General features: G+C 42.8%; 1 protein-coding gene across 4 annotated transcripts in view; it reads right to left on the bottom strand.

Moving 5' to 3' along the window:
- The window catches only part of PHACTR3 (phosphatase and actin regulator 3), a 225049-nt gene that overhangs the window by 146935 nt on the left and 65459 nt on the right, over positions 1–12655 (bottom strand). For all 4 annotated transcript variants that reach the window (XM_077460255.1, XM_077460257.1, XM_077460256.1 and 1 more), the window contains exons 2-3: positions 8893–9054; positions 7374–7451 (exon numbers count right to left, since the gene is read on the bottom strand). In XM_077460255.1, the coding sequence (XP_077316381.1) occupies positions 7374–7451; positions 8893–9054 (240 nt within the window). The remainder of the gene's footprint in view (positions 1–7373; positions 7452–8892; positions 9055–12655) is intronic.

Below are 12655 nucleotides of genomic sequence, written 5' to 3'. Positions count from 1 at the left end.
GATACCTGTATAGTACAGGTATTTGCACCCACTTCCGGCATAGATAGCCGTAGATTCTGCGGGTATTTACGCCACTTCCTGCGGGTCCCCCGCTATCTGCTGGGAAACACACGGATCCCAGAGACAGCGGGGACCATCCTTATTGCACAGCGCGACTCGCGCATGCACAGTAGGGAACCGGGAAGTGAAGCCGATGATGGCGGCGGCAGCACCCGAGAGACCATTGAGAGATCGGCTTCGGGTGCCGACATCGCAGGCGGTATTTGTAGCTGCTGACTTTTAAAAACAAAAAACGCCGGAACTCCCGCTTTAAAGCATGGTCTGCTTCCCTGCAATTTTTTCATTGATATTTGCACAAGATGATGCACCAAATTCAACACTGACAGTAGATTGGTAATTCACATTCACTGTGGTGGAGATTTACTAAAACTGGTGCACACAGAATCTGGTGCAGCTTTGCATAGTAACCAATCAGCTTCTAACTTCAGCTTTGACAATAAGACCTAGAAACCGATTGGTTACTATGCAGAGCTGGACCAGATTCGGTGTGCACCAGGTGTAAATCCCCCCCCTATGTCTTAGCACTTTCAAAAAGAGTTCAGCAATGACCACCTCCATGCTTTGGCCATTACTGGTCCACTTTAACTTCAATTGTGTGTAAAGCCAAAACAATTTTTGCTTTGTTTCAGGAGTATGGAAAAATGAGGACCAATTTCAGTTTGTTTGTTTTTTTGCCTGTGTCCTGCTGGCGAGATTTTGCTTCACCTTCCATCCTGGAGACGCAACAGGAAATAAAAGGAAATCACTCCTAAATAAATCGATGTAACAAAAATCCCCATTAGAGGTTTTTTTTTTCATCACTTCTTCCTCTACCCTAGGTTCTAGGTTCAAACAAACCTATGCATTTTTTTAGTGCGTTTTGCAATTTGCAGAAACGCACTACTGTCCATTTAACATCCATTACAGTACACATTCTCATCTACGCGTTTTTAAGCCGGTACGTTTTTGGAAAGGGTCAGGGACTTTTTTTCCGCAGCAGATTGCGTTTTCCATGTAATAAACTTCAATTACATGTGTTTTGCATTTTGCGTTTTTTTTTTTTTCTCCATAACTGTTGGGTAGCAACATGGTTTAATATCATACTTCTGGTATTTCATTTCCTGGTTGATACAGCCAGGGGGGGGGCCTAAGATCAGAATAACAATGGCTTGGCTCAAGCCCACCTGCTGTGATATGTGTGATTACAGGCTGCAAAGAGAATAAGAGCTAGATAAGATGTCCCAGGGCTAGTAGAGATGATTCATGGACAAACGCTGCCCCTAGTGGACAATATAGCATGCTTCCTGGAGAATGGGCAGATATTTCAAGGACTACCTCTTGGCAATATCTATTGGATGGAAGGCAAATGGGGATGGCTACGAGTGGGCGTGTATGTATTGGTTAAAAGGGAGCACACACAGGCAATCTCTCTCCCTCTCTCTCTTCCAAGGCTGGTCTTTGCATGAGCCTGCTGGCTCGACATCTTGAGACCTTGCTCTATTGCTGGCTTAGGGCCTAAGCCATGTGGCCCAGAGCTCTTTCAACATCTTAAGACCATCCTATAGGAGTCTATTTTAGAGGATGTGATAAGTATATTCTTGTATTGTGTGCTGATTGCAAGCTCTGTAACATTGTAATCTCTTTTAATACCTTTATGTCAGTTTTCCTAATTCTGCTGTTTAGTATATTCCTGTTTTCAAGGGAAATAAATGTAACTTGTTTACTAAGCAGATGTGTTTGTTATATCATTGTGCTTATCAGACTCTTATAGACTAGCTAATTTATAGGGATAGGCAATTAATACATGTATGCAATAGTTATATAGGCTATAATAGATTGTATAATATTGCACAGGTTACATCAATAACACACTGTGCATAGCTGGTTGTTAAGGAGCGGGCTAGGAAGCCAGCCGCCGCATCCTTAACAACTGATGAGTCTCCAGCTGTCAGCGTGCTTCCCCGCTGACAACTGGATGTAAAAACAAGCATAGCTGTTATTTAAAAAAAAAAAAAAATCGCCCAAAAAAAAAAAAAAAACAATACCCAATTCATATCAGGCCGTTTGGCAAAATCATTCACATGGGGGGCTGGGATCTGGGGGATCAGCCAGATTCCGATAAGCCCCCTGCCCGCAGACCCCCACAACCACCGGCCAGGGTTGGGGGTAAGAAGGCCTTGTCCCCAAAGCACCTGGCGGGCATGCAGTTTTTTTGCCCCATGCTTGTTTTTTACATTCAGCTGTCAGTGGGGAAGCCGGCTGACAGCTGATGACTCATTGGATGTTAAGGACGTGGCCCCCAGGCTTCCCTGCCCGCTGCTTAACAAACCAGCTATATGCAGTTTGTTAAAGAGAAAAAAAAATGCCATAATAAAAAGCATACGCAGTCGCATAGATGTAAACCTAGGGTGAGAGGCCACTGTAAAGTTTTGAGGTCGTCTACATTCTCTCGTCTCGATGACAGTGGTAACCAGGACAAATAGGAGGCAAATCTCCCCAGTAAGGATACAGACAACGCTAAAAACTGGACAAACGCTCTGACCTGTCCCTACACTATCAAGTAAAAAATTGCATTTACATGCACTTTAAAATTGTTTAAAAAGTTCCCTTTAAAGGGGGGGGGGGGAATCGGCCTTTGTGTATTCCTAAATATCTTGGAAGCTGGAATGTACTCCAAAGCCAAGAATGGAGCCATGAAATGACAGGGTAGCTAAACTGGCATATCAGTGAGCTGCATGTGGGCGGGAATACAAAACTGCATGTTAAAAGCTCCCACGTAATATCCTTGTGATTCAGCAAGAGAACAGCAGCAAATAATTGGAGCAGCGTGACTGTACAACCCAGTGAGCTTCGCAGGATTCCTCTTAACTGAACACAGTCGGCATTGTGTTTACATGCTTACTGAGAGAGCATGGAGTCACAAAGACCTTCGTGTTCAGCACATTATAGAGAATGAAAATTCAAGGGTTTCTCCAACTATATCTATAATATAAAAAAATAGAAATCCATTGCTTCCAGCTCTCCTTAGTTGCCAGGAACAGCCTCTGGGTAATAAGATCCCTCCCTGGAAAAAAACGAACTCACATGGAACATTCCCTACAGTCACAATAAAATCCATGTTTTAGTATTTTATATTACATTGTTTATTTATATAAAATATCATATATTGTTTATATAAAATAAACAGGAAAATCTGCGCTAATACATAAAAGCAGCTAGCAATAAGGAACAATATACAGTAAAACCTTGGATTGCGAGCAAAAGGCCCCTTTCACACTGTCGGACCGTTCAGGTCCGCCTGTCAGTTTTGACGGCGGAACCTGAACGCCATGCTGGTCTATGGAGCGATGGATGTCAGCGGTGATATGTCCGCTGCCATCCGACCCGGCCCGATCCACCAAAAGCAGACGGATGGTCCTACGTCCGGATCCATTGCTGGCGGATCGGATTGGGTGAGATCTGATGAAAAACGGACATGCTGTCCGTTTCCATCCGATCTCTCCATAGAAACCAGCGGCGCTCGACTAGCCCCTCCCCGCTCAGTGAGCAGAGAGGGACCTGTCATCCGCCGGCTCAGCGGAGATCAACGGAGAGATCTTTCGCTGAGCTGGCGGACAGAGGTGGATGCCAAGGCAGCAGATACGGCTCGTGGGAATGGGGCCCAAGTCTTTCCAGAAAAATGCTTGTAATTCAAAGCACTTGTATATCAAAGCAAATTTCCCCATAAGAAATAATGGAAACTCAAATGATTCGTTCCACAGTCATTTATTCATAGGTCCTTCAGTTTATAGTCCTTTATAAAAAGATTATAGCAATGTAACCATAACATGTCCATCCACAAATGGAAGCCTCCACAAGGGGATTAGAAGCAAAATTCATACAAGAACTTTATACAGTAAAACCTTGGTTTGAGAGTAACTTGGTTTGAGAGCGTTTTGCAAGACAAGCAACATTTTTTTTTAAATACATTTTGACTTGATATACAAGCTATGTCTTGAAATACAAGTAGCGTCATGTCACAACTGAGTATAAAAGAGAAGAGAGGCGCCTCTAAGTGTAGAAATATGTTGCTAAATGTTGTACCTTCATTAAATGTAACCATATTGCTACACTTAGAGGCGCCTCTCTTCTCTTTTATACTCAGTTGTGACATGACACTACTTGTATATCAAGACATCGCTTGTATATCAAGTCAAAATGTATTAAAAAAATAAAATGTTGCTTGTCTTGCAAAATGCTCTCAAACCAAGTTACTCTCAAACCAAGGTTTTACTGTATAAAGTTCTTGTATGAAAGCTAAAATAATTGCAGCTCTGTAAAGGAGACTTTTTAGATACCAGAGTGTGTGTGTCACACCATCAACTGTCCAATCCTGAAATCCCGAGAGTCAGCCCTTCAGTATATGAAGAAATCCTTGCAACCGCTACCAAACATTCGGGGTGCACATTTACCAAACTGTAGGACCTCACATTACAGAGATCAGTACACATTTGCTTCCATTAGAGGAAACCTGGGCTTGTTCAAACTTACATTGATCTCTGAATAGCAATCTGCATTTGGAATGCTCTTTAGAGAACATATGACAGGCGACAAGGAAGCACTGCATCTCCTTCTCACTGTCTTCTTTACCCCCTTAAACTGCTGAAAATCTGTGCACTGCACTTGAATGGGTGAATGGGTCATGCTTGGTGGGTACTATGCCCACCAATATGCCCACCAAAATTGACAGGGGGGTATCATTACTGCCATGGCTGCAAAGCAAATCATCACAGCCGCGGCATGCGTTACACCACCGGCTGCTGCCTTTACAGCTGAAGGGGGAGCAGTTTGGGGGGTGTTAAAAATTCAGCTCAACCACAGGGTTTGAAGGGGCCCTTAGGTTATCCACCATTCCTAATACCTTAGGATGGTAAGTGTTCTCCTAATTCACAGAGAAAAAAAAAAAGGCTCCAAATAACGTAATATCATCTGTAAAATTGATTGAGCAAACTAGATAACACAAGCAGGCTAACAGCGGACTTGATTTGTGAGTAAATTTATAAATCTGCTGATATATATTGCAGACCTGCTGATATATTGTAGCAGGGACTATGATTGCCAATCCAGGTATTATTGGAAGAATGCAACTTAATTTCATGCATTCTGTTTATCAACAAAAAAATAAACTGTACAAGTCTGTTGATCTGTTGCAAACCTGCGTATGTACTTTAGTGGTGGCCATGACTGCAAGTTTCATTACTATTGAAAGAATGTATGATGGGTGGGCAAAACACAGTCTTGTAAATGAGATCTAGAAGTCTGTCTAGAGCCCCTGAGGATGTCCTATTTGACGAAATGCGTTGGGTAGAGCTAGAAGACTGACGTCAAAGCATACCAACAGCGTCTGCTGTAAGTTTTAGCCTGCTTGTTTTATTTAGTTTGTTCAATAAACTTTACAGATGAAATTACACTTTCGAGACATTTTTCTATTTTTTCTGTGGATTAAGAGAACATCGATCATCCGTCGGTATCAGGAATGGTGGAAGATCCAAGAGCGCAAGAGCTTTCTCCTGATGGGAATAAAATAACCTTTTTACATGGATGGCCCTACAATTTGGTGAGTGTCCCCCAGTGTTTGGTGGTGTTTGGTGTTCATCGCAGATTTTGAGACTTCTTGCGTGGATTTCTATATGTGCTGAAGGGTTGACACCCAGGATTTCAGGATTTAAGGAAAACACACACTCTGGTATCTGAAAAGTCTCTTTTACAGCGATGCAATTTATTTTAGATATTAAATTAGTATCTATTCACATTGTTTTTGGATATTTAAAGGAAATCTGTACAAAGGGGGAACACCAGGCCTGCCATTACTGACCTGCCTCCAGGAAAACTAGCTGCCTAGTTGTTTCTGGCTTCTATCATTTCTGAGTCACTGACCTGGAACAAGCATGCAGCGTTATAAATCGGAGTGAGGTCACAGCTCCTGAACTGCAGATTTTGTTTTGTATCAGTGACTCAGTACTAAAACCACTGGGTCAGCATGACACCCAGGCAACGGATATTTACAGAAGACAAGTCAGCAGTGGCAGAGCCTCCAAATGCCCTTCAAAGTTGAATTCCTGGCAGACAGAAAAAATAAATCACATTTTAATAGAGTTGGGCATTGGAACATTTCATCTATTTCCAATGCAAGCACTTGAATCTATCTTCATAGCACCGTCAAATGTACAACTGAACTGGAAGAGAGAGAAGCAGTACTCTGAGCCAATCAGGCTCTTCTGCATGCACATGTGCTCAAAAAGAACAATAATAGAAGATAGAGATAACCTAATCAAGCTACTTCATATCTTGCAATCACAAGCTGGGGGGGACCAATCTGTATCATTTATCAGCAGTGAACAAAAGTGAGGTCACCAACAAAACAGACAGAATTACAAATTCTTAGGCAGGTATAACAGCTCCCATATTCATTATTATTATATTATTCAAAATCTATTATATTATTATTATATTATACATTAGTATTCATATTTTATCTGTGTTTTTAGCTGGAGTTCAGCTTTAACATAAAAATGTAGAGCCTGCCAAAATACAATAACAATAATTGTATTTTTGATTGGCTAGCAATATAACTCTGCACTCTGTACACAGCACACCCCTGAACGCTGCACTCTGTACGCAGCACACCCCTGAACGCTGCACTCTGTATGCAGCACACCCCTGAACGCTGCACTCTGTACGCAGCACACCCCTGAACGCTGCACTCTGTACGCAGCACACCCCTGAACGCTGCACTCTGTACGCAGCACACCCCTGAACGCTGCACTCTGTACGCAGCACACCCCTGAACTCTGTACTCTGTACGCAGCACACCCCTGAACTCAGTACTCTGTACACAGCACACCTCTGAACTCAGTACTCTGTACACAGCACAGCCCTGAACTCTGCACTCTGTACACAGCACACCTCTGAACTCTGCACTCTGTACACAGCACAGCCCTGAACTCTGCACACCTCTGAACTCTGCACGTAGCACACCCTAAAACCTGCATTCTGTACATAGCACTCGATATAAATGTTTAGGCATTTGCTTATACAGTGTACCTAAAATAAAGATGTCAGACTATAGGCTCCTTGGTGGCACTCCTACTGCAGATCTGATTTCGGCTATCAACTGATATGTAGCAAGACCGTGTAAGAACAGATGCCAGGTAATCACACCAGCTGTACAGTAAATGAATCGAAAGATTTTTGAAGGATTCCACCACTCAACCAAAGGTTATAGATCTGATTTTATAGATCTGCAAATGGTCTGTTGTTGCCAATTGGCTGAAGCTCTGCTGGTGGCACCTTACCTCTATCTACAATCTCTATCAGTCCTTTCCTAATAATCTCTTCACGGTTCTGCTTGGCGCTGCTCTTCTTATCCAGACCTGGAGGAGACAAAAATACTTGATAAAAGATGTCTGTATTTCCATACACATCATGTGTAGAACACTGTAGGTAATAATAATAATATTCCAAATTAAAGTATAAAGACAAAACAGTTTGAGTTTTGGATAGACTAGAGCAGGGATATGCATTTAACGGACCTCCAGCTGTTGCAGAACTACAAGTCCCATGAGGCATAGCAAGACTGACAGCCACAAGCATGACACCCAGAGGCAGAGGCATGATGGGACTTGTAGTTTGCAACAGCTGGAGGTCCACTAATTGCATATCCCTGGACTAGAGTATAGTGGGATTTTTATTGTTGTCTGTACCCCTGTTAGGGAGATTCACCCTCTCTATTTATCCTGCTTACCAGTGTCACCAACAGTGAAAAACAATCTGAAATTCCGGGCTGTCACAGAACAGGAATAGATAAGAAATCTTCCAATGGGGACACTAGTTCAGGTGACAGCCAGGGACTCCCCCACTTTGAAGGGATTTCCTCTCACTTCCTGGTTTGGCTTAAGCAAAGGAAATGAAGGCAAATGGCAAACACCTCGGCCTGGGCTCACAGTACAATATTGCAGAAAGACAATTTAACGTCAGTGCCAATCTCTTCAGTAATTTGAAGACCACACACTGCAAATACTAAAGCAGGGATATGCAATTAGCGGACCTCCAGCTGTTGCAGAACTACAAGTCCCATGAGGCATAGCAAGACTCTGATGGCCACAAGCATGACATCCAGAGGCAGAGACATGATGGGACTTGTAGTTTTGCAACAGCTGGAGGTCCGCTAATTGCATATCCCTGTACTAAAGCAATACATATTAAAAAATGTAAACTTTTAGGTGCAGGATGGAGGTGCAGGGGAGATGGGGGCTACAAATGTAGATGCGCTTTATGTTCTTCAGATAAGGTGGCCAGTCATGCGTGCACTGCCAAATAACGGTTCTCACTAATGTATGCACAAATCTGCACATTCAGGAAGAGGGAGTGCTCCGATGTCTACCTGTCTCAGAGAAAAACAACAGTAACCGTTGGAAAAAGTTCATCCCCTCCAGGTAATTCTTGCCCTCTTGCTTGGCCAGGAGACACCATGGAGGGCCTATGTGTATACAGCTGTTTATGGATGTTACAGTTAATTGGATGAACGTCCTTTTATGCCTGAAGGCACAACTGTAAAAAAACGTTTTCCCTCTGCCATCCACTACTCTTTCTGTTGTGGAAGGAAATAGTGAAGGTTACATGCACTATTTCCTCCAATTTGTAATATTATCAGTAGTTACACATTGTCTGTGAGGCCTGTAGGAGCCAATTAAGGGTCATCTGTTCTACCTACATTGTAGCCTTAAAGAATGGGAACACGACTGGCAGATAGATAACAGCTACACATAATTCTATATAGAACGTTGATAGATAAATAGATAGATTGCCTCCTACCTGCCGGTGAATGTTTGAGCTTGTCGCTTTTCTTTTTCCTCCATTTCCACGGTTTAAAGATCCGGCCCAGCGTGGCCAGCTTGCTGTTCCTCCTGGCAGGGGGAGTCCGCATGCCCGACATGAGATATTCCGTCCGCAGGGCCGGGGACTGAGCCATTTCCTCTGTGTGACAAAGAAGAAAGATTTACAATATTACTCACATGGGCATCTGTTCACTAAACCGAATTGGTTGGGATAAGGGACAACCAAACCCACCCAAGAGCAGCATGAAAACCCAACTGATCGGGCTTTCATGTGCTTCCGAGTTGCCCTGAATTGCCTTCACCGTCACTCAAAGAGTTGCACCGAGTTGCTTCTAAGTTACTGGCAAGATCAACTTGTCAAAAAATTGTGTTACAGCGGGGAGATAGAAAAACAAAAACTGCTTTGGATTTACCAAAACCATGTAATGCAAGGGCCTGCCTGATTGCATTTACATTGAAACTCCTAAGGTTTGACCTCATATTATATGGTTTTGATAAATCTGAAAACAAAAATCAGCAGAAAATCTGAGTGTGTATGGGGCTTTAGAATGATTCCTACAGTGGCGAAATTAATTATTTGATCCCCTTCAGATTTTGTAAATTTGCCCACTTGCAAAAAATGAAGGGTCTATAATTTTTATCATAGGTGTATTTTAAATGATAGAGACAGAATATCAACCAAAAATCCAGAAAAAAAAAAACACATGATGCAAATGTTATAAATTGAGTTGCAGTTTAGTGAATAAAATAAGTATTTGATCCCCAAGCAAAACATGACTTAGTACTTGGTGGAGAAACCCTTGTTGGTCAGCACAGAGGTCAGACGTTTCTTGTAGTTGGTGACCAGGTTTGCACACATCTGAGGAGGGATTTTGGTCCACTCTTCTTTACAGATCTTCTCTAAATCCTTAAAGTGGAAGTAAACCCACTTTTTTAACTTTTACCTACAGGAAAGCCTATAATAAGGCTTACCTGTAGGTAAAAAAAATATCTCCTAAACCTGTACGGTTTAGGAGATATTCCCCTCGGTATGCGCCGCTGACTGCAGCGGCGCATGCGCACAAGGGGGTTCTCTCCGCGAAAATCCGGCAGCGCTCGTCCGGCCGGATTTAAATCTCCCGCGCGCATGCGCGGGAGTGACGATATCGCGGCTCCGGCCACTCACAGCGCCGGAGCCGCGATACCCGGAAGAGACGCCGAGGGAGCATGTCGGCTTCCTCGGCGTGGATCGGGCGAGATGTCGGGGCCTTGTTCTAAGGTAAGTATTTCATAATGAGCTAGTATGCGGTGCATACTAGCTCATTATGCCTTTTGCTTTGCAGGTTTTAAAAAAAAAAAAATGCGGGTTTACTACCGCTTTAAGGTTTCTTGGCTGGTCGCTTGCCAACTAAAGTTTTAGCTCCCTCCATAAATTTTCTGTAAGGACTGGAAACCGGCTAGGCCACTCCGTGATCTTAATGTGCTTAAAAAAAAACAATTATAGACCCTTCATTTCTTTGTAAGAGGGCAAATTTACAAAATCTGCATGGGATCAAATTATAATTTTCCCCATTGTATATGTAATTTTTAAATTTTGCCCACAACTCCAGTTTAAAGCCCAACTCTGGGATAAAATGTAAACCCTCTCACCCCCCTCTATCTGATCTCTGGGACAAAAAAAAAAGAAGCACTCTGAAACCCAGTTTAATTTACCTTAAAGCGGAGTTCTGTCGAAAAAAAATTAATAAATTAAGTCAGCAGCTACAAACGTTAGCAACTCACATGGTTGATGATTAAAAGAGGCACATCTAAGTATGGAGGCATCCGGGGTAAAGCTGTCCACATAGACCGTCCTCCGCACCGCCATCGATGTCATCGCTTCCACGCTGCGCTACACGAGTGGTTCAAGCCTCGCTTTCAGATCGATCTACTGCAGGGTAGTCTTCCCGGTCATGATTGCAGACCGACATCGGTGGCAGCCGGCGGTGAAGAGAACAGCTTTACCCGGGAAGTGGACAGCTTTACCCAGGATGCCTGCATACTTAGATGTGCCTGTTTTAATCAACCACGTGAGTTGCTAAATGTTGTACCTTCATTGACCACTTGCCGACCGCCTCACGACGATATACGTCGGCAGAAGGGCTCGTACAGGCAGAATCACGTACCTGTACGTTGTCTTCTAAGAGGCGGCCAGCAGGCGTGCGGCAAGCTCAGTGAGTCGGGTTGCGGGTACCCACGATCACCTCACGGGGAGGAAGAACGGAAGATGCTAATGTCAACAAGCATCTCCCCATTCTGCCTAGTGACAATGTCACTGATCTCTGCTCCCTGTGATTGGAAGCAGAGATCAGTGACATGTCACACACAGCCACGCCCCCCACAGTTAGAAACACACCCCAGGACACACTTAACCCCCACAATGCCACCTAGTGGTTAATCCCTTCAATGCCAGTGTCATTTACACAGGAATCAGTGCATTTGTATAGCACTGATTGCTGTATAAATGACAATGGTCCCAAAAAATGTGTCAAAAATGTCCGCCATCATGATAAAAATCGCTGATCGCTGCCAAAAAAATATATATATATATATTAAAAAAAATAAAACTATCCCCTATTTTGTAAACGCTATAACTTTTGCACAAACCAATCAATAAATCGATTATTGTGATTTTTTTTTTGCCAAAAATATGTAGAAGAATACGTATCGGCCTAAACTGAGGAAAGAAATTGTTTTTTTATATATATTTTTGGGGGATATTTGTTATATCAAAATGTAAAAAAAATGTGTTTTTTTCAAAATTGTCGCTCTTCTTTTGTTTATAGCGCAAAAAATAAAAACCGCAGGGGTGATCAAATACCACCAAAAGAAAGCTCTATTTGTGGGGAAAAAAATACAGCAATTTTGTTTGGGAGCCACGTCGCACGACCACGCAATTGTCAGTTGAAACGACGCAGTGCCGAATCGCAAAAAGTGCTCTGGTCAGGAAGGGGGTAAAATCTGGTCACATTGCTATAATCTTTTTATATGGACTATAAACTGAAGGACCTATGAATAAATGGTTGTGGAACTAATCATCTAAGTGTCCATTATTTCTTATGAGGAAATTCACTTTGAAATACAAGTGCTTTGGATTACAAGCATGTTTCTGGAACGAATGATGCTCGCAATCCAAGGTTTTACTGTAGTTTTCTTTGTTGCCAGTTGACCTCATCCTATTCCTTATATACCTAACACATGGTTCTACTCTACTATTGGTTTGTGTAAGCCCTTGTACACACGGTCGGACATTCCGACAACAAAATCCGTCTGCTTTTTTGTGACAGATTTTGTCCGAAAGTGGTGTTGCATACACACAGTCGGACAAAAGTTGTCAGAAAATCCGATCCTTCGGAACGTGATGACATTCGGTCATTGTGACGGGACTACGTTCAGGCTAGTAGCCAATAGCTTTGGTCTTGTGATTTGATCTGAGCAAGCGTGGAACTTTGTCCGATCAGAAGTCTCTACAAACGATCGTACAAAGTCCGATTGGATCATGTTGTTGGAAAATTTTATATCCAGACTTTGTTGGTCGGACATTCCGATGGAAAAAGTCAGATGGAGCCCACACACGGTCGGATTATCCGACAACGCGGTCCGATCGGACCTTTTCCCTCAGAATGTCCGACCGTGTGTACAAGGGCTTACAGTCTAAGCTTATTGTACTATATATCAATGCTGGATTTGTATTGTCCTTGTTGATTCACTCAATAAAATTT

Source organism: Lithobates pipiens, unplaced genomic scaffold (genome assembly GCF_037356315.1).
Source record: "Lithobates pipiens isolate NorthernLeopardFrog02 unplaced genomic scaffold, aLitPip1_a1.2 Scaffold_28, whole genome shotgun sequence".
NCBI lineage: Eukaryota > Metazoa > Chordata > Amphibia > Anura > Ranidae > Lithobates > Lithobates pipiens.
Note: the sequence above shows the minus strand (reverse complement) of the source record. Positions and strands in the feature narration are given on the sequence as shown.